Source organism: Miniopterus natalensis, chromosome 6, assembly GCF_054644295.1.
Source record: "Miniopterus natalensis isolate mMinNat1 chromosome 6, mMinNat1.hap1, whole genome shotgun sequence".
NCBI lineage: Eukaryota > Metazoa > Chordata > Mammalia > Chiroptera > Miniopteridae > Miniopterus > Miniopterus natalensis.
In genome coordinates, this window is record NC_142086.1 from 54,446,993 (window position 1) to 54,468,889 (window position 21,897).

The following is a 21,897-nucleotide window of genomic DNA, read 5'->3' on the forward strand; positions in this document are numbered from 1 at the left end:
TTCTCATTTGATAACCAAGTTATGGCATTGTAGGTCATTTGGTGGCAGTATATAGATAGAATCACTGAAAAGTCCCCTTAATAGGAATTTAGTGAATCTAACCAGCATGTATCTCAGGCAAAAAAACTGAGGTGTAGGAAGGTGGAGTGTGCCTAAACCAAAATCATAACTGAATTAGCGGCAGAACCAGTACAGAAAACTTCTAGTTTAGAATTCTTTTTAACAAACCAAGCATTATAGCAGTAGCCTAACTGTAACCCTTTTAATTATCAACTGAATAAACCTTGAAAGCCACTAAACTACTATAACCCTCAGTAGCCAGATCTGTAAAATGGGCTCATCATAGCACCCGCTTCATAGGAGATTATGTGCATGGAGGGCTAGACCCACATGTGGCATACAGTGGCAGCTTTGTTATAATTACGGTAGTTACTTAAAATTCCACAAGCACTTATTGAGCACCTCCACAATGCCAGGAACTGTGTCAGGCTCTCTGGAATCAAGGGTTAATAAAGGTAATTAGATTAATAAGATACAGCTCTTAACTAATTTCTACAAGCCAATCAACAGTTTCCAGGCTTGATTTACAAACCCAAATTTAATGATCCCAGCTCCTTAGAGATGGATGTTAAACATTGTTTTCAAACAGGAGCAACACTAGGAAAATGGGTATAAAAACCAGAAATGGGCATGGAAACTAGACATTCAAATTCTGGGGTACAACAAAGATTTGCAGCCAGTGAGTGAACAAACGTTCTCAGGGCTGGAGTGATGTAGGCGAAAGAGGTTGGGAAGGACTGGGAAACAAGAATGGAGAGGGGCCCAACAGGAGGAAACAGTCTGAGGCCTAAGGAAGTGCATCGAATGTGCATCTGTGAAGGCCTTTACTGCGATTGAAATGAAAGGTGGGCTGAGGGGAAGGGGTGGGGGAAAGCAGAAGACGGTATAGGGGGGATAAATGGGGGTGGAAGGGGCCTTGACTTTGTGTGGTGAACACACAACACACAATGCAATATGCAGATGATGTCTCATTGAATTGTACACCTGAAACATATAAAATTTTATTAACCAATGTCACCCCAATACATTCAATTTAAAAATTAAAAAAAAATTTTTTTAAAGGGAGATTAAACACTGATGGGAGAATAAATCAGATTTGTCCCAACGTCCTGATTCGGCCCTTAACTGTGTGACCAAAGGCAAGTGGCGTAAGCCTTTTGAAGCCCAGTTTCCTCACCTGTGAAGTCAGGTGTAGAACCACACAACTGCTGAGAGCCCTTTCGATCCTGATGCGAGGGCATCCCTGCCTTTCTCTTTACCTGACTTCATTCCATTTCCAGGAGATATCAGTCCCTGAATACAATGGAACTTGTTCACCACCGCCCAGGATCAGCTTTCAACCCAGTCTCAAACAACCTGAGCCCAGCCCCTTTCTAGGTTGTGAAGTATGGGAGCCCTGGGTGAGGTGGCAGGGGGAATAGGCCAGTCTTTGGGGTCAGACAGACCTGGTTTAAATTTCATCTCTGCCATTTGCTTGGTAGGGGGTCTGAGACACTGGGTATATCACAACATTTAGTTTTCTGTCCATAAAACAGCAGCACTCCCAGCACACACACACACACACACACACACACACAAACACACACACACACGCCAGTTGCACTCACTTGTAGAAAGAAGGGACATATTTTCTCTTTTCCTGGGAGCTCCACTCCAGGAACACCTATGCTTGGTCCCCAGCAAGTGTGGGGACAATTCCAGTACCAGTGAAGAAGTGAAGTTTCAGGGCAGAGTGAAGAGCAAGGCCGTGGACACAGGTCACCCAGGGTTTGAGTCTGGGTTCAGGCTTAGGATAATCCTCTAATCCAGTGCTTTCCAATAGAAGCATAGTGCAAGTCATATGTTTAATTTTACATTTTCTAGTAGCCACATTAAACAAGTAAAAAGTAACAGATGAAATGAATTTTAATATTTTGCTTAACCCGATATATTAAAAATATTATCATTGCCATCTGTAATTAATATAAAAATATGAATGAGGTAGTTTGCATTCTTTGTTTAACACTACCACATGCCTCAGTTCATACTCATTTAGGGTGTTCCATAGTCACATGTGGCCACCTGATTAGACTGCACAGGCTCCTCCCTGTCAGAGGAAGGCACCAGGAGCCCCTCTCCTGAGGATGCAGTAAGGACTGGTTACGGGGAAATGCATGCCAGGTGTTTGGCACAGCCCTGGCACACAGAACACCTAGTGACTACGTCTGCTGTCAGTACTATGACTGCTCCTTGTGTCCTTACCTTGTCTCACACAGTGCAGATCCCAAGACTCCCCTGGCCGCTTTTCCCCAGTCTACCTGAATGGAGTCACCACTAGGTGAGCCAGGTTAGGAGAAAAAGGGACTTGATTTTTCTTGATCCAGGAGGGAGTGGTACCAGGCCTCCTGGATCCCCTCCTGCTGACAGGTGTGATTCAGGGCAGCGATTTAAGACAGGTTTCAGAACACAGGTCAGGCAGGTGAGGCATTGTTTTCTACAGAGCGGGGTGAGGTGTGGTGCATGGGATTAGGTCTCTGGGAGTTAGAAATATAGGTAACATGTCTTGACCTGAGACGGTGGGCTATGTATTTAGGAAAGTTGTGCAGCAGCCACAGGTCCAAAATATCAGGCTGGCTTTGACCCGGTTAGAAGTGATCTCTGCAACTGGTTTGTTTGTTTCTCTCTTTCCCTTTCTCCTTAATCTTTTCTTCCTTCCACAAACCCTGAATGAATATCTTCTCCATACGCTGCAAAGGCCCAGTGTTACAAATATGTGATAAATAACAATGATGAGTTCTCAGTGTGTGACCAACCCTGTGCTAAGCACTTTGTGTTCCTTCTCTCATTTAAGGTCCACAACCAAACCAGGGCTGTGCTGTAGGTGCCAGTGTTATTCCCATTTTACAGATGAGAAAAACTGAGGACCAGCAAGATGAAGTAGCTTGCCCAAAGTCTTATAGCCAGGGTTTTTGTCTAGCCTATATGGCTTTCAAGAAGAAGCATAGTTCTTGCCCTCAGTGAGTGGGTACCAAGAAAGCAACAGGGGGAGAAACTAGCTCTGCTGGGGAAGTCACTACTCAGAGGAGGTTACATTCTGTCTGAGGCTTGAAGGACGAATAGGAGTTTGCCTGATGGGTAAGGAAAGGAGGGTGTCCAAGGAAGTGGGAGCAGGAACAATAAAAGCAATAAATGTGAATTACATAGTTTACCTTCTGTCCTTTCAACTCTTTCCACTGTCTCCTCTATAAACTGGATGGTATTGGTCACTGCCAATCCACTCAGTAGTTTCAGGCCACCTTTTGGCAGTCTGTCTCCTAAAGTACCCTGCATCTGGAACCTCTCTTCCTGTCTTATCAATCCTATTTAGGCAATGTATGAAAAAACTCAGAATGTTTAGAGCTCATTTTTCGGTAGCAAAGATATTCTTGGAGCACCCTAGCTGGGTGGCTCAGTTGGTGGGAGCATTGTCCTGTACACCAAAGTGTGGGTTTGATTCCCAGTCAGGGCATGTGCAGGAGGCAATCCATCAATGTTTCTATCTCACATGGATGTCTCTCTCCCCCACTTCCTCTCTATCTAAAAATCAATAAAAACATATCCTCAGTGAGGATTATATATTCTTGGGACAAATTGGCCTTACAACATCAAAAGTGGGATTTTCTCCAAGAATCCCTATGGTGTTGTGGCCTAAAGCACAGACTGTGGGCTCAAACAAGCCTGGGTTGGAATCCCAGCTCTACCTCTCATCAGCTGTGTGACAAAGGCTTCTCAGTCTGCATCTCAGCTTCCTCACTGATACATTGAGGCCACAGTGTATCCATAGGATGGATGGATGTGAGGATAAGGTGCGATCACACAGAAGTACCTGCACACGGTTTGCTGTCAGCACCTCACCAAAGAGAATCTAAAAGATAAGAAGGGAAGGCAGGTAGGATCTCCAAACCCACGTCTCATACTCACTGTCGCGAAGGAGGTTGGAGGCAGCAGTGTCAGTTTATGAAGAGATGTCAAGGATGCCTGAGCTTTGCAGGCTTTCCTGAGAACCCAGGGTCACTCAGGCCTGGGGGCTGACTCAGACTGACCGTATGCACAAGCAACTGCTGTCTAAACCAGAAGCCTTGGTGGTTCGTTTACACTGGGGAGGGATGCCTCTCCAGCGTCTCCAGAGCCAGGCTGGACAAAGACTGACAAGTTCTTCCTCTCTGATCACCCTTTTATATCCTGCAGCCAGGTTGCATGATCACTTCAGCGCACCAGGCAACAATGCGCTTGGCAGAGCCACAACCTTCATTAGTGGCTTCCGCTGCCACTAACACATCCTGGTTCCTGCTTTATAGGTGGGGTCCTAGGCAGAAGGTTAACTTTAGTTAGTGACAGTCTCTTTCTGAAGAGCCATCCAGCACGTCGACCAGATCTGGACATTTCCCCAGTGACCTCACCAATACCTTAAGAAGCCAACTCGGAGGGTGTGGCCTCCCAGTAGATGGCTTCCTTCAGCCAGAGGTACTGGTTCTCATGGGCTTCATTCCCAATGGGTGGATTTATTGCTAAATTATACTCTAACCATCACTGCCGATGCACTGACCAAAGATGGGAGGGGAAGCAGCACCCCTGAGAGCCTACTGCGTGCCAGCACTGCTGAGTGCCAGGTCCTTACACTAATCCTCATGAGATACCTTGTTGGGAGGTATCTTCATTCCCATTTGGTGACTATATCACCCAAAGCATGTGTCCCTTCTAATACCTCAGTGTGGTAACATCTGCCAAACTAACAACCAGAACTTGATTGCATGACCCATTCTCACCGAGGGCTGCAGCTCTAGCACATTTTCTTTTGGTGGAAGCTCAGCTATGAGCACGGAGAAGAAACGATTGCCAATTAACCCTGATTGTAGTGCATTAGAGACAGGAGTGAGGGTTTTGTTCTTCAGGATGCAACACCTCAATTATGCCTGTTGCTGGTAATTACCACATACCAGCTGAACTGAGCAGTTCCTGTTGGTACTATTAGGATAAGGGTGAGTGAGGAGAACAGAGTGGGGCAGAGGAATGAGAGTACAAGGCTGGATTAGCAGAGAAGTAGTAGGTAGAATTTAACATTTTCTGCCCCTTCCACACTGCACCGGTATCTTCCGGTTAGTAGAAAATGACAGAGAACAAATTTTCTGAAGTCATTTTCTTTGTGAGTATGACCTTACCACTTTTCAATGTTCACAAAGTTTGTTAATTTTTTTTTTCCACTTTCAAGACACAGTTGAGAAGTTCTGGGGACTCTAAGCTATATCTTGGCTGTACTGGGTGTTAAGTCTCATGACTCAGGCATTTAAAGTACACAGAGAACACACACTGTTAAGGATTCCTAGGAAGAGATGACGCTCTGCAAGATTCAGTTATTTTTCTTGGTCATAAGTAAAGAATAAATAAACTTTGAGGAATGTGCCTTTAAGAAAGATTTGGTCTGGCATCTCCTGAGCCAGCCTAAAGAACTCGCAGCTGAGCTGGGCAGAGACTTCTGTGGCTCTGTCAGAGGAAAGAGATGTGCCAGCTTTTTGCCTCTCTGCCAGAGAAAGCATTAATTTATCCCTCTCTAATTTTCTTGAAAACTGGGAAGTTACCGTGAAATCACAGATTCTTAGAATAAGAAAGACGTAGGAAATTGCCTCTGTAACTTTTCTAAGAACCAGTTTCTTCATTTTGAAAATAAGAATAAGGATCTCTCTCTGAGGGCTGGTGAAACTGAAGTCTTTGAGACACTGGAAACATGCTCCTGTCCGTCTTCTCTTAAGAAGATGCCCTTCCTACGTGTTTATGGGATGTGTATCTTATCACAGATGTGTAGAGCAATGGAGACTGAAGTGTCCTTAGAAATGAACAGGCAAATACCCACTTCCTGTAAATGACACAATTGCAGATCTGAGAAATTAGATGACCTGCCCAAGACAAATACATCCAGCCAGGGCTCCCTAAGCCAGGGTTCTTCTCTGGTATTTGTTGTTCTGCTTCATTGTGGATCTTGTTGGGTCAACACTCAGACTATTATTCATTAACCACAGTGCAAAACAAATATACGCCCCTACAGCTTTGACCCAGTTTCTGCCAACGCGAGGGCTCCTGGCCTCTGGTGGGCTTATATCAGAGGAGAACGACATCAGGGACTGATTTCTTTCCACCCCTCTCAGTGTGGGCACTGGCCTTAGAGGTAGGCAGTCCCAAGAGGGCCTCTGCTGTGTGGTGCAGTGGAAAGGCCAGAGCTTGTAGTTGGATAGACCTGTTGGATGGGATCTGTCATGAGCTGTGTGGCTTCAAGCACAGGTGCAATTTATTTTCTCTGACACTCAGTTTTTTTTATCAGTAAAAATGGGGACAACATGCATATTTCACAGGACTAAACGTGATCATGCATGTAATACATGCCCACCCAATCATAAGTCTTAATACTTGGTAATTTTTTTCTTTTCCTTTTGGTCCAGAAGCATTTATGTCTATTAATGGAGCTGGGTGGAGGGCTTAGAGAACTAAATACAAGTTACTTAAACATTTTTCTCATTAAAAGGATATTATCAAAGCAATTTATGTGCATTTAGAAAAATAAAAAATAAAAAACAGAAAGTAAAGAAGATGACAATATTCTATTACACTGTTAACAGTTGATTGAGATCCTTCTAGATTTTCTTCTATGTATATATCATGCAAATTTTTATATAAAAATAGTGTCATACTGTCTCTACTATATTGTAACTTGCTTTTAAAATCCCACACTAGATCGTGAACATCTTAACATATAAATAAACCCACTTGTACAACTTAATTTTTAGTTACTACATAGTTGTCCACTGACAGTTGGTTCAATTATTCAAACCAATTCTCTTTGATAGATGTGTAGATTGTTTCCAATTATCTATTGTTAAAAATGATGCTACAATTAATAGTCCTGTGAGTAAATCTTTGTTCACATCCTTAATTATTTCCGTAGTACAAATGTCTGGAAATGGGATTACTGGGTTAAAGACAATTCTTAATGTTTAAGTTTTTGAAATACTTTGCCACATTGCTCTCCAAACAAATAATAACAAATAGTATTCACACCAACAGTATATAGAACACTAGCAAATGATCTTCATTTGAATGTCCCAAGCTGCGGTTTCTCAGCTCCTCAGTGGACAGATAAATCAGGACTTTGGAGGGTAAGAAGGAGGTTCCTCCATTCAACCAATACAGTAAGTTTTTCTCCAGTGAGTAATGTCATTACTCTGTGACTGGAACAATGCTAGAAGCTGGAAATACAGAATTAAGAAAACAAATTCCTGCCCGGCCAGGCGTGGCTCAGCGGTTGAGAGTCGACCTGGGATCCAGGCGATCAGGGTTCGATTCCTGGTCAGGGCACATGCCCTGGTTGAGGGCTCAATCAATGACTCTCTCATCATTGATGTCTCTGTCTCTCTCTCTCTCCCTCTCCTTTCCTCTCTCTGAAATCAATAAAAATATATTAAAAAAGAAAAAAAAAGAAAACATATTCCTTGCCTCGAGGAGCAGATTGGAATACAGTATGGTAAGTCGAGACAAAAGAAAGTCTAGGGGTAACATTTGTCCTTGGCCTGGACAGACAGAGGGGACAACAGGAACTAGCAAAGATTTCCTGGAGCAGGTGACATTTTAAATAAGCGTTGAAGAGTGAATAGTAGTTAGTTCCAAGAAGTGTGGGAGGGCAGAGGGATCACATGTTCACGACCTCGAAGTGGGAGCAAGCAGATTCAGGGGAATTATACCGGGAATCTAAATACCAGTGAATCCAAATGCAGAAATGTTCTAAAAGGCTTTTTAAATGAGTGCTTATTTTTCAATCCATTTTATTGTAACAACTGGATAATCATTTGCTTCAGTGTCATGTGGCAGGCAACAGATACCATGAAATTGCAAATGACCAGTCAGTGACTACAGGGAGGGCCCTGTGTAGGATCACAGGGTCACAACTCCTTAGAATGGAATCTCCCTGTGATATGGCAGATACTTGGCTTGTGACTCATGATTTGTGACAATTCTCAGCCTTTTCTATAGTTAGCAGATAATGACATAAGCTTTTCAGTTGTTCTCCTTTTGTGGAGTTAAATAGCTGAACTTTAGAAATACTGTTAATTTTAAATAAACCAAGCCCCAAATATTATAGGTAATTTTTCCCTACTGCAGTTTTATATGAATTGAGCATGTGTGTGTATGTGTGTGTTTAAATTAAAAGGCAAAAAGGAAGAGGTAAGAAGGGGAATGAAGAGGTAATAACAAGCTACCAAGTATAATACTCTCAAAGCACTGGGGAGTCACAGAAGGGTTTTAAAGGCTTGGTTCTCAGAAAGATTGCTCCAAGTAGCAGTGATAAATGATGCCAGCTTCTGCAGGGTACCCTCATCACCAGGACCAGAGGCAAGAGAACAATCACAGTGTCAGTCTATCCTCATGGGTTTCCAGTTCATGCTTGTGGGTTCCAGCCTGCTCTCGACCCTCCCCCACAACTTCACATTGATCATCTCTTCCTGAGCACCTGCCCAGAATCAGATAGATACAGCCTTACAGGGTCCTGTTTATCCAGATCCCACAATAAGGGGGCATGATCGCTAAGCCAATTCCCTGTAATACCTCCTCTAGTTGAATCCTGATACAGTCAGAGGGAGACCTGTAGGAGGTGATGCTGCTGCAGAGACAGAATTGACAGTGCAAACAGAGAGGAAGGGGTGGATGTGATATGTATAAAATAAAGACTTAGTGAACCATGAAATATGGCAGTGAGGAGGAGGGCTGGGTCAAGAATGACAGAGGTTTCAGACTCAATGACAGGGCTGAGGAGCTGTGCTGCCATCGAAGGAGTGGAGCCGATTTGGAAAGAGAATAGATGGAGAACCGAGTTTGGGACTGTTAAATTTGAAGGGCCTGATGGATCTTTAAGTGAGGTTTGTAAGAGGTGTTGGATATATGGAACTGAAGCTTAAAGGGGCTGAGTAGATCATCATCAGTACAACGTGGAGGCTAAGACCATGACAGTGATGATCTCACTCTGGGAGGGCAGGTAAGGCAATAAGATAACTATCAAGGTGAAACTCTAAAAAAAACTAATATTTACAGCACAAGGAGGGACAAGCAGAGGACAATGAGCTAAAAAAAATAAAATGCCTGAGATCGAAAGGCTGCAGAGGAGAAAGTCAGGCTCCATGGACAAGGAAGGATTGAATTAAAAAAGGAAAGGGGTAGTCAGAGGGTCAGATGACCCCAAGGACTTGAACAAAAATAAAAAAAAACTAAACATGTGTCTATTGGATTCAGCACCCAGGAGGTGCCTGGTGGCTTGTGCTATCAATAGTTTCAGGGGAGTGTTGGGGGTGAAAACAAATTGCAGTTAAAAAAAAAAAAGTTCATTTAGGTTAAGCCCAGGTTGAAAGAGTGCAAAATTTAGAATTTTGAAGTTAGAGTGAAACAGACATAATATCCAATCAAATGATATGACATATTGAATCCTAGTATGAATTCAGCCTGCAAAAAAGCAGGATAGTTATTGCAAAGTTACTTTCCTTTAGGGGGTGGCAGGGGTCTACCAGGCACATTACCTAACTAGTACTGGTCAGGAGACTCCTGATTGATTAGTTTAAAAATTCATTTCTGGAAGAGCCAAAACTGTAATTAAGTTGTCTTGGTTTGGTGATGTGAGAGTTAGCATAACCAACTCCATTTTAGGCCTGTTGTCTTGTGGTTAACAACTGCCACACCACTTACAACTGTAAAAAAGTAGCAACCACCTAAATGTCCAACTACAGGAGAATGGTTAAGTAAACTATGGTATGTCCATTTGCTAAAATACTGACTAGTCATTACAAATTATGTTTGTGAGGCCTATATAGGGACAGAAATGTTTATGTTATAATGTTAAGTTAAAAGCATAGTAGCTGGATAGACTATTGAAACTACAGGGTAATATACTGCATAAAGCACAGAGGTGCTTTCTAAAAGGGCTGGGAGGTAGACTGAAAACAAGACAAAAATGTTCATAGTGTTTGTATCTGAGACATAGGACTGACTATAGGAGGCACTTTTTTATTCTTTCAGCTTCTCGGTATTTCCCAAATTTTCTTTAGTGGGTGTGCAGCAGTAAAAAAATAAGTAAACATTTTTTTAAAAGGAAGTTTGATGGTAAAGGGGAGCAGAGGGATGGGGAGGTGGCTTGGGAGCAATGCAGGATCAAGGGGATTATGTGAAAGTCTTTGAGGTCAGTGGAAAGGGTGAGGCTGATGTGAGGGTAGAAAGGATGCTGTGGAGGGCATAGTAATTAGGGAAGGTGAGGGGCGGGGGGGGGGGGGCAGCTTGAGAGAAGAGAAAGACACCTAATCTGAGCAAGAGAGAAGGTAGCAACTGGTGACTTTGGAGATATACTGGAGGGAAGTGGAGGACATTTTTACCTGGAAACATTTATTTTCTTTGGAAACTGGGAGTCTCAGTCTACTGAGGGTCAAGATATAGGAGTTTGATCAAGGACGTGAGAGAGGCAAATACGTGGATTAGCCATTGTGTGGAATGGGAAATAAAGTACGAGTGAGGAGCATGTGGGTAAGGAGCCTCGTGGTCCCACTGGAGGATGGAAAGCAACATTTGTTAGGGTATCAAGAGCCATGCCTTGGGGAGCGCTTCAGCTCAACCGGGCAAGCTGTGAACAGAAATGGAAAGGTCCAGCTGGAGTTGGGCCCTGGAAAGGCATGTGGTCCAGAGGACAGAGGTCAAGAGGATGTTTGTGTATCATTGAAATAACTGACCGGGGTGGGGGGGGGGGCTGGGGCTCACAGACAAGGAAGTGAAACCAGGAGGAGTCTGGCAGGTGGACTAGTCCATAGAAAGAGAGGGCTGAAGCCCTCAGTGAGGCTGAACAACCAGCTTAACCTCATCGAGGATGACTGAGAGGTGGACAAAAAGGCGAGTAAGGGCAGAGCAAGGGTAGAGCAAGGTTTGTCATCAGGATGTGATCAACTGCTCCGTGAGGGTGTGGAGGTGGGAACAAGAGGTTGGCAGAAACAGAGAAACAGTGGAGGAAGCAAGATGGGGGAGAAATGCTGAGGGGGGAGCATCAGCAGGGGTGTTGAAGTTCTTTGGGGCTGGAGAGGAGAGACACTAAAGTCATTGGTGAGTGTGGGGTGTCCTTGGGGGAATCAGAGTCATAATGACAAGGATGGGAAGGGGCATCCCAATGGCAGTGATAGGAGTGTGTCAACACTAGCAATATTTAATAAAAATGATTAATTGGGAAATTAATGTTTGTATTATCCTAACATCCATCAAATATTGTTAATTGGTACAAGTATTGAAAAATAGGCCTGAAATTCAATAACTTTAGAACGTGAGTTAGATGTGATTAAAAAGCCGAGAAGAAGGCAAGTAAATGGGACACATGCAATACTATTAATTTAGGAGAGAGCAGTCTGCAAAATGTTAAGAATGATTTTGAGAAAATACAGAGCAGCACTAATGCAAAAATGTGCAATAAACACAGTAAATTTAACAGATCCATAACTCATCCTCTCTGTTTATTCTCGGGAAGAAATTTTTCTAGGATATGCACATTTTGAATAATGCCAAGTTTTCAGATATGCATCTCTTAGATAAATAAATCACATAAGAAACTGTTTTAAGTAAATTCAAGTGGGGAAATTCTGGAGACATTTGGAAATGCAGTGTTGGAATTAAAAAAAGAGGCCCAAACTGGAGTTGTAACGTTGGAAGTTATCTGTGTAAGACGAAGAGTTTAATTCATGAGAGAGGATCAACTTGCCAAGCAGAGAGAACACATTTAAGAGAAGGTAAAAAACATGATCGTCTGAAGACACCAAATTCAGAGGACAGGAAGAGGAAGCAAAGAGGGAAAACCTAGAATGTGTCAAGAAGGTTCCAAGCATCTATTTCTAGCATCTCATTTAATCCTACAGCCATTCTGAGCTGTTGTATACACCTGGTTGTATAATGAGGGCAATGAGAAGTGAAAGGTAAAGCAACTTGGCCCAGGTCATGCAGATCTGTTGGATTCACTACTTCCTTAAGAAGCATGGGTTAGCCTGACACAGAATGATAAACTGCACGATTTCAAGATAGAGAGGAGAGAATTAATGTAACTCGGATGAAATGAGCCACCGCCCTCTACCTTAGTAAATGGCACCACCATCTACCCGGTTAGCAAAGCCACAAATTCACGAATTATCCTTCACCTCTCTCTTTCTCACTCCCACATCAAATCCATCAGCAGGTCCTAGGAGTTCTACCGGCAAGTTATATCATTGTTTTACTACATCTGCTGCCCAAATACTTTGGTCTAGGGTACACTTATCTCTCCCCTAAAAAGCTCCAGTTACCTCCTATCCTGTGGCTACACTTGCCCAGCTACAATCCATTTTCCCTACACCAACTAACAAGGTGAATGCTATTAGTATTTGGAGCATCAATTAATCATTGTACATTGTTGGGACTTCACTGGTTGGGCTGTACTGTTCATTTCAGAATGTTTAGCATCCTAGCCTCTGTACAGTAGCCTCCCAAGTAAATGCTTCCACTTACTTCCAAACATCTCTGTGAGGGCGAGGTGACGCTACCTCACTCCACCTCACCCCATCCCAGGTGGAGAACCATGGAGCCTAAGTGATCTTTTAACGTAAATCAGAATACGTTACTGCCCTGCTTAAAACCTTTAATGGTTTCCCATTGCACTGAGAATAACATTCCATCTCCTTCTGGGGACCCCAAGGCTGCTCATGACCTGACCCCTGTCTACTTCTCCAACCTCATCTTCTACAGCCCTCCTCCTCTGCTTGCTTCAGTCCAGCTTCCCTTTTCATCCTTGGCTACATCAACCTATTTCTTGCCCCTAGGTCTTCATGCCTGCTATTCTCCTGGAACAGCTCCTTCCTTGGCTCTTCTTGACTGACCTTTCTCTCTTTCTTCAGGCTTAAGCACTAATGCTTCTGTAGTTGTGAGACTGCCAAAGGCCACTGTGGTTAAGGCTAAAGGCAGGCATTGCTGAGAGATGGGGTGGGGGGGGTGGAAATAAGATATGACATATTTTGAACCCCTGGATCTCGCTGTGCCTTCAGTAGGACTCCTCCATTTGAATTCTCAGTACACAGAGCAGTAGCATTTCCCTTTTTACTTAAGCTACCTTGGTTTGAGTATCACTCACTTTTCATGGAAAACATCTGACTAATATTCCATGTGCTCCCTCTCAGCCATACCTGTGTGTACAAGGCTGGACTGAGGGTGGGTCTCTTTTAGTGCTGGGTGAAATGTGACTCTTCAGGATCTTCTTGCAAACTCCCTCAAGGAAGGACTAGAGTCCTTAGCAGAGTTGCTCTAATCTTCCCATTTCCACTAAATATGTCCCTGTTACTGTGCCCCATCCTCTCCTTTTTTTTTCTTCTTCAATCTCTTCTATCTTTTGCCCTAAATTGGCTCAAAACTCTTTCTTGAAAAAAGCAGTCCTCTCCACCCAGTTATCCTTTTAAATTACATCTTATTTCTCCTACGCAGGTGCCTCTCCATTTCCTTATCGTAGACATACCACCAATCAACTCTCTGTAACCAGGATTTTACAACCCCCCTTCTAGTAAAACTGCATCTGCCAGGAGTTACCATGACCTCCAAGTAGATAACTAACCATGGCCTTTCTCAGCCCTCATTCTCATTGCTCTTTCTGCAGCATTTCGCCCAGCTGACCATACTGTCCTCATCTTCCTTGGCTTCTGAGATACCTAGTGGTTTCCCACCTTCCTGGCCATTCCTTCTGGAATATTGGTAAAACCTCTAAGCAAGAGTGATAAAGTGAGGGTCAATGCTTGATTCAGTCTTCTTGGTTCAAGTGAAGCCACTAACTGGTCGTTAGTCCCATCCTTTTAAAATTTCATATGAAAGTCCCCATCACTTAGGTTGCTCAGAACAACCTAATGATAGTAGACAAAATGAAATTGTCTAAGCACCATTCTATAGTGGGAACTGTTTATTCCTTTATGTTAGCTGAGCACCTGAATAGTGTCTACAAATATCCATTGAATTTACCTGTCCAGGTACCCTTCCTCTAATCATTCTGTAAACCAGAGCTTTCACTTGAAGCCTTGAAATGGATTGACTAGAAAGAGTAATCCTGCATTATAACATGAAGTGTATACAGTACAATTAACAGTTATTTTAAACATAAATGATAAACAGATGTAATTAAAGTGAGCTTCCTGTGTTAATTACCAATCTCTCCTTTACCTGGGTATCGGGGAAAACAACGGTTGTTCTGTCTGTACAAAGTTAAGATACTTAGCACTCCTTTAGCAATATTTTTGACCTTTATGAAATGAAAAGAATTATTTTCTCATAAGGAAATGGGTATATCCTATGGGTTTTGAGCAGATTCTAGTGTCACTTTTTCCTGTGTATAGTAATATAGCAGGTTTTTGTTCTATTTTGTCTCTATTTTCACTTTGATTTTGCTTAGGGACACTTGTGGGGTGGCTGTTGGGAAGACAGGCCCCACACATGAGCTTGGAAGAAGTAGGCAATAATCATGACCACATTTCTGCTTAGAACCTTCTTTATTAAGGAAGGTCCTTCAGACACTTTTATTAACAAGCAGATTTAAGCTTAGCAAGAGCACCTCTCAAAGTCACAGTTCCAATTGTTTTTTTGAAGTCAAAGAAGGCAGAGAACGTAATAGTGGTGGCTTAGTATCAAAACAGTGACAAGTTGTAGGCCTTATGCCTTTTATCAGACATAACCATCACTCCCTCTGCTTCTGTTTCCTGAAGAATGAAGAGAAGCTGGGATTCAAGACTTGATATTAATCTAGACCACATGTAGCACTTGCTTTGATAGCAGACAAGGCCCCTACCCCTACTCAAACTTGGACAAAATGTGGCTATGTTCTCTCCGCCAATCCTTCTCATCTCTGACCTTCATCTAGATCTTGAAGTGTCTGACTCTCCCTGGACAAGGGCGGAACGCTGGAACCGAAGAAACAGCCATGCTAGGCTGCACGAACTTGGGTGCTTTTCCCACATAGAACATTTCTCCTGAGGCGGACTCCACTGAGGCCACACCTGTGAAGGTGTGGCGAAGGTCATGGTGTGCCCGGTTCTCTGGCAGGGCTGGCTGGGGAACTGCCTCCACCAGAGGTGGAGCTGAAGCTGCAGGCAGGTTAGCTGGAGGAGGCATAGGCCCAGCTGAGGCCGCCACAGGGGTGGGTGCATTGGTGTTGTCTGGTTGAGGCTGTGGTATCATGGAGAGAGAACCGTTTCCTTAGGTTAGCTAGCTATCTTTCTCCTCCTAGACAAGGCCACCCATGCTTCTGGGTGGAACCCCACCTAATTCTCTCACAGTAATAATTTCTATTTGCAAGGAATCTAGCAAAAAAGAACTACCTCGGTGCAAAAGATTGTCATCAGAGCTGCAGGAGAGGGTAACTGGCTTATGGTAGCCCCTTCTCACCAATTGTCTTGGGAATTGTGAACTTACACATATCCCACAAGCAAAAGCACCCCACCTGATCACTAACCTTCACCAGCAGTGTCACCCTCTTTGACATCTACACCTGCAGCCACTGGGAGCTGCCAGGCAGTTCTGGCCACCTGGTCTCTGCAACTCAGAAAACCACTCCCACGCCCACAAATAAAAAGGGGGCTTTGTCAAATACCCACTAGGATGGTTCTACCTGTAGGCACCAGTTCACCAGGGGGAAAGAATGGAAAGAATGGCTGAAATATCCTCCCATTTGTTGATGGTCCCACATACCCCAGGACTATTTATCATTGTGGGGCTCAAAGGGACAGGGCAGCAAATGCCCTATAATTATTAACACACTGCATAAATGTCAAGGGGCATTGTATTCTGAAGATGAGGGCAAGTGTATCCATGACCCTGTTACCTGTGTCTGGAACAGTGTACAGGTCACTGCAACAGCCTCACCAGCGTTCTCAGTGACTGTTCCCTTACAGAAGCCGTATTGCTGCCACAGAAAGACAAGAGTTATTTGAACTGGTTCAATAAGTGGATTTCTCCCCCAGTTTCATTGATACTCCAACAATCAAAAGGAAAAAAACACCTTGAATTCTTAATTTCTTTTTTTTAAAAAAACTTTTTTGTAAAGTTTATAGTTTCTGCTTACAGAAGATATATAAAATATAATTCTATATAGAATGTGGACAATACAGAAATGCTTTGACAGTGGGAGAAGTCCACCATAATTCCCCAAATGGTGGTAACTCAGGAGAGCTTCCATTAACATCCATGTATTTCTTTCTTATTTTTAAATACTGATTAAATATCATTTTGAAATTGGGATCATTGTGACTATACCATTTTGTATTCTGCTTTTTTCACTTACTATAATATGAGAGCATTTTTTACATCACTTATTATTCCTTGAAAACATACTTTTTAGTGTCTGTGTAATTTTCTATTTACTGATGTGCCATTATTTTATTCAGAGACTCTCCCCTGTTAAACATTCAGATCTTTTGTGGGTCATTTTGTACCTATGATAAATCATCTTTAAAGATATATTTCTCAATTATGGAACAATTTATTTTTATTTATTTACTTTAAAATTTTTATTTTTCAATTACAGGTTACATTCAATATTATCTTATATTAGTTTCATGTGTATATAGATATATTTCTGTCAGACATCTCTAATGTTCTCTTTAGGCTAAATTCCTAGAAGTAGACCTTATTGGCTCAAGGACTAGAAAGATTTCATATCAGAGATATATCTAGAAAATCTACACTTCACAGTCCCAGCAACTGGGCATGACTTGGCTTAGTTAGGGACAGTCTTTGTCTTTTTCCTAACACCAGGGACCTCCAGCAAGTGAGATGATTTCCCCAAAGGAAGGCCTGCATGACACAGCCCCACCGGGAGTGGGTATTTTGCACAGCCCCAAGATACTGGCTTGCTCTAAAGATGCTCTGTTCTATGACCAGTTTTGCCATCCCCAGGGCCTGGCCCACTCACCTTTTCCTCCAGCAAGTTACACTTGGCTGGGTCTGTGACCTCTTTAGCAATACAGTCAGTAGCAGCCACTGCAAACTCCACGTAGGTTGAAAATGCAGAAGGCTGATGAGAATAAATGAAAAGGCTCATGAGGCAGCATGACTTGGCATGAAAAAGGCAGGGAAAGAGAGGCTGGAGGGAAGTAGCAAGGGCCGTGTCATTGCACCCTCTAGGGAGCACCTTTACACAGACCGCAATGAGTAGCCAGAAAAGATGGGTTGCATAGGGTGGCTATTGTGACCTCCTGTTCTGGAGTGCTGTATACAGAGTTCAGGGGTGGGTCTCCCCTGAAAAAGGTGCAGGTACCCACTGCCCATCATTCAGGGCAGAGTGAGTTTTCAAATAGGAAACAGGAACCCAGAGGCCAAGATTACACTGACCTGAGTGAGAACTCTGCCTCTCCCACCCCAGCCTTCCCTGTTGGGGCTGCACTTTGAGACCCAAGGTTCAGGTTACTCCAAGATGGAGTGGGAAAGTAAAGAAATTAATTAATACCTCTCCCACCAATTGTATAGAGCAGGATCAAATGCAAAATAGAAATGAAAGTATGGAAGATACTTATGCTTTTCTTTTTTTATAGCTCTTATGGAGCATACAGATATTTACAATAATAAAATATCTGTTATTTGGTATAGTCTGGGGGTGAGGGTGTCCTGAGAAGCACATATTCAGGTTAATAGAATTTACCACTTATATATACAGTGCATTTCCAAGTATGCCATGGCTGGTATCCACAATACCAGTTTTTGTAAATATTAGAATTTTGTTGCATTCAAATGTGCTGAACTATCCACCGTATAATTAGATTTTCGTCAGTGATTTAAAAGGCATTTTAGGATCCTGCCACTATACGCCTATCTGTGTGAGTAGGCTCTTGCCTTCATAAATATCTATTAAGATGTGGAGATGCATGAATTTCTAGTGAGTGCCTCTAGAGAATGTGGGAACTCCCACTTAGTGAATGGAGAGCCCTGGTGTTAACTAGAACTGAGAAACTGGAGACAGGCAACGTCTGGCTGTTTTATGTTAGAGTGGCTCAGCGTGGAGGAGGCCCTGAGAGTTTTTTGGGTCCACCTGACGCTCAGGGTCCTCATACCTTCCAGGACTCTTTTTCCCTTTTTTCCCACCACCCTCCTTGCCTTCCCGTTGCTGCCCCTGCACCTGCTCTGTCCCTCACTGGTCGTTCACCACGTGCATTCCCAAAGTGCCACCAAACTGCCTGATTTGTCAAAAGTTCTCAGTCTTACTGTAGCTCGTTGAGCCCTGGAAACTTCCACCAGCTGAAAATAGGAGCCATCAGTACGAGAGTTGAAAGCGGCCAGTGCAGCCTCTACAGCATGCACCACCTTGGTGTCGTTAAGCTGGACCAGCAGGGGGCAGCCTGCGCACACCTTTAGCACATCCTCCTTGGAGTCTAGGCACAGAGAAAAAGAAGAGATCAGGGTTGCAATTCTCCACAGCATTCACCCCAGCTCTGCTTATTTAGAAAGGGCTAAGACATGATCCAAATGGCTTCAGGCATCTTCTCTGCTTCTTACTAAACCTTTGGGTGGCTCCTGTCATGCTGACATTTCTGCAGGACCCCCTCTCATCAAGGGGCAATTTTCACCTCCCATGAGAACAGCTCCCTAAAACAGTTTTACAGTCCTAGAACCCAGGAAACCTGGCTTCTCTTTTTCCTCACCAACCAAGTGGCTAGAACTACTCATGCTGATAACAATGCAGGTTCCTTCCTCACTCTCTCTACAAGGTCAAAATAAGAAGAATCATCTCTACCTGGACTGGAATCACATTTTGCAGACAACACGGAAAACTGGCCATCCTGTTTCAGCACATGGAAATCACAGTCTCCTTCCACAGCCTAGAGAAATAAACCCACGGTGAGGGCCTTGCAGGAGGGCTGGCAGTTTTAGAAACTGCACATCGGCTAGCCATGAGGGCAGGCTCGGCAACTGGATAAATGGGCCTGCTCTGTGTAGAACCACGGTGGAACTGGCTGGGCCACTACCCGCAGCCACCCTAAGAGTGCCACTCACATGGTCCCTCAGCTGCCGCACAGAGCAGTTGGCCACGGGGGTGGGGTCCAATGCGTGGCAGGTGGTTTCCAGCGTGTCTATTTCTATCTCAAACACCTCTCCCATGAGCCGCTGTGGAGACACAGAAGGAAGAAGTGAGCAGTGTATTGCCCTCGTGCTGTTGATCAGGGCAAAGTGTAAGCCCCCCTTGGGTTGGAACCCACCACCTGTTGGAGAGGTGAGGGAAGTCCTTAGGGCTGTGCCTGCGACTCCGCCCCGCTCTGCCCTGCCCTGTGAGCCGGGCCACAGCTGGGCTTCCCGGTCCTCCTCGGCCAGCTGGGCAGGTGGTCAGCGGTGTCTACCGGGAAGAAGGGGGCGTGGGCTTCGACAGGATGATGGGATCACAGCCACCGCTCTGAGCTCTGTCTAGAAGCTAAAAGGGAATGCTGACACCTTATTTAATTTTTAAAATTTCGCCCTTCAAGCAGTGCCTTGAAAAAGTCAGCTTTGGATTTTTCGCAGTTAAGCAGCAAATAAGGTGCTTTAGGATGATATCTTACTGTCTCTACCTTCTCCATCCCTCCCTCTGTTCTTTTTTCCTCCCCTCTCATCATCTACTTTTCTTCCTTCCCTACTTCCTTTTCCTTCCTAAAGGACAAGTCCTTGGCTTTGGGCTTTGGCTTGTAAATGCCTGATGCAAAGTTGCCGCCCTCTCCTGCCCCCTTCTGGTGCTGAGGGGAAGAGGAGCCCCTTTGACAGAGGAAGCGGTGTGTAAGTCACTAGCATAGACCTGAAAAAGGAGCTGTGGGGGGACAGTGATAGGAGAGCTTGTATAACTCCTTGGAATCGTTTTTGCCAGTTCACCTGTTTCTGCATCCTTTCTTCAAGGCCTGCGAAATCAAGAAGGTACAAGTATGCCTTTTTAAAATTTCACCCCAGTTCTTCTTGCCCCTTATTTCTGTTCTGCCTTTATCACTAGCACCTGACGCCTTGGAATCTCATCTCCTGGAGAAAGCTGTGTTTTATGATGTGTAGATGTGCCCAGGTTAACTTCCTGAAAACACTTAGAGCTGCAGGGAACAGGAGACTCACACTCCTGGGTTCTCAAAGAAAGTAACTCTCAAGCTCCACCTTTAGTGAAAACCACAATGTCTGTTCATTGCCTTTTCCTTACATATGCATGTTGTGTATTATTCCCCCTGAATTGATCAGTGTTTCCTCTGTATTTCAGTACGGTTGCAGAGCTCTTAAAACCCATCTGGGACAATCCTGATTTTAGATATTTTGTCCCATTAGGAGATCAGATGTTACTTCAGATATCCTGATGTTTACCTTATTTTCCTCTCTAAACCTCTTGTGAGCACTAACTATGTCTTTTCTCATCTTTGTATTGGGTTGAACCATTAAAATGCCAATATTTGACTGCTTTTAATATACAAAAATGGCAATTTCATGTGGCTCAACCCAATATAGCACCTGACACTGATTCTTGCCCTCAGAAGGATTATACTCAACATTTTTGGAAAGAATTATTCCTCATCAGATATACAATCTAATTTCAAAATAGTCAGGAGACAGATGCCTTTTCCCTGCCTCTCCAGATCTCTCTACTGATTCCCAAGACATGTTTTCTTGCTTGATCTTTATTGTCACTGACTGCATTGTTTTCCTGTCTAGCATATGAGGAAGTCTCATGCCAAGACTTCTCTCTGGGATGTAGAGTCTTGGAGGCAGCATGTGCAGAGGAAGGAACACAGGTCTGGAATCAAATCCCAGACAAATGCTTACTAATTATATGACTTGTGGGGGAGGGGGGGAGCCTTGGTTTCTTCTTACATAAGATCCTTGGTTTCTTCTTATGTAAGACAAGGAAAATACCTACCACACAGAACTGAGGGGTGGGAGGAGCTAAGCAGATAACATATATGAAAGGGCCTGGCATATAGTAGGTAAACTGCCAAAAGCTAGTTTCATTCATTCTCAGTCTTCATCCAGAGGTAACAGAAGAAAAGCAAGATAAGTGATTTCCAGTCAGTGATAATTTGGCAACTAGAATTCAATCTCTTGCATCCTGCATTTTCTATCAAGCCACACTTTCTACCTTCAATCTTCAAAATATCCTTTTCTTCTAGAAATCTCCCCAACCTCCAGCACTTACTTTCCTTGAGACCCATGGCTACAGAATAGGGTGTGTCCTCTCTTGCCCTGCACCTGCCCCCTCCCTCCCTCTGGAAAGAAATTAGAGTTTAGCCCTCTGTGGTTCCATTGTGCTGAGAGATGTGATCTTCTGAGACACCCAGTTAAGCTCCACAAACAGGTTCTTTCAGCTCATACACAGCAGGTTCACTTACCCGAGACCACACCTTCACTTTGTCAATCTGGTTCAAGGTGTGCTTGTAGCCTCTAATAAGGTTCTTATTGATGTAGTCCACAGCCACCAGGGCTGCTTGCTCTGATTCTGGGTCATCACAGTTCAGTACTCTAGGAACCATATCTGGGGGAGTCAAGGCAGAGTGGCAGCCACAGAGCTGAGCAAGGCAAAAGACCAGGACGAGGGACTTCATGGCTGCTCCAGAGAGGCCCTGGCAGGTGGGCAGGTGCTGCAGGTTTCAGGAGACACTCAGGTGCTCTGCCAGGAAAGGTAGACCGTGGACAGGCCCAGGGCTTTATTTATCTGTCGAGACCTCCCAGAGGAATTGCATAAAGATGTGGGATGATTTCTGTTGTGGTTCCAAGAAAATTCCTGCAAACATCAGCCCTGGAAAAACAAATAGGTTAGGACATTGCTGGCCCCCAAGA

At 43.9% G+C, this 21,897-nt stretch overlaps 1 protein-coding gene across 1 annotated transcript; it reads right to left on the reverse strand.

Moving 5' to 3' along the window:
- Nucleotides 1-14,991: 14,991 nt before the first annotated feature.
- On the reverse strand, nucleotides 14,992-21,662 carry AHSG (alpha 2-HS glycoprotein). Its single transcript, XM_016200188.2, has 7 exons — nucleotides 21,450-21,662; nucleotides 19,120-19,230; nucleotides 18,860-18,944; nucleotides 18,331-18,497; nucleotides 17,045-17,146; nucleotides 15,956-16,036; nucleotides 14,992-15,300 (listed from the first exon to the last, which is right to left on the reverse strand). The coding sequence occupies exons 1-7, from the start codon at nucleotides 21,660-21,662 to the stop codon at nucleotides 14,992-14,994; spliced, it is 1,068 nt and encodes a 355-aa protein (XP_016055674.2).
- Nucleotides 21,663-21,897: the final 235 nt, after the last annotated feature.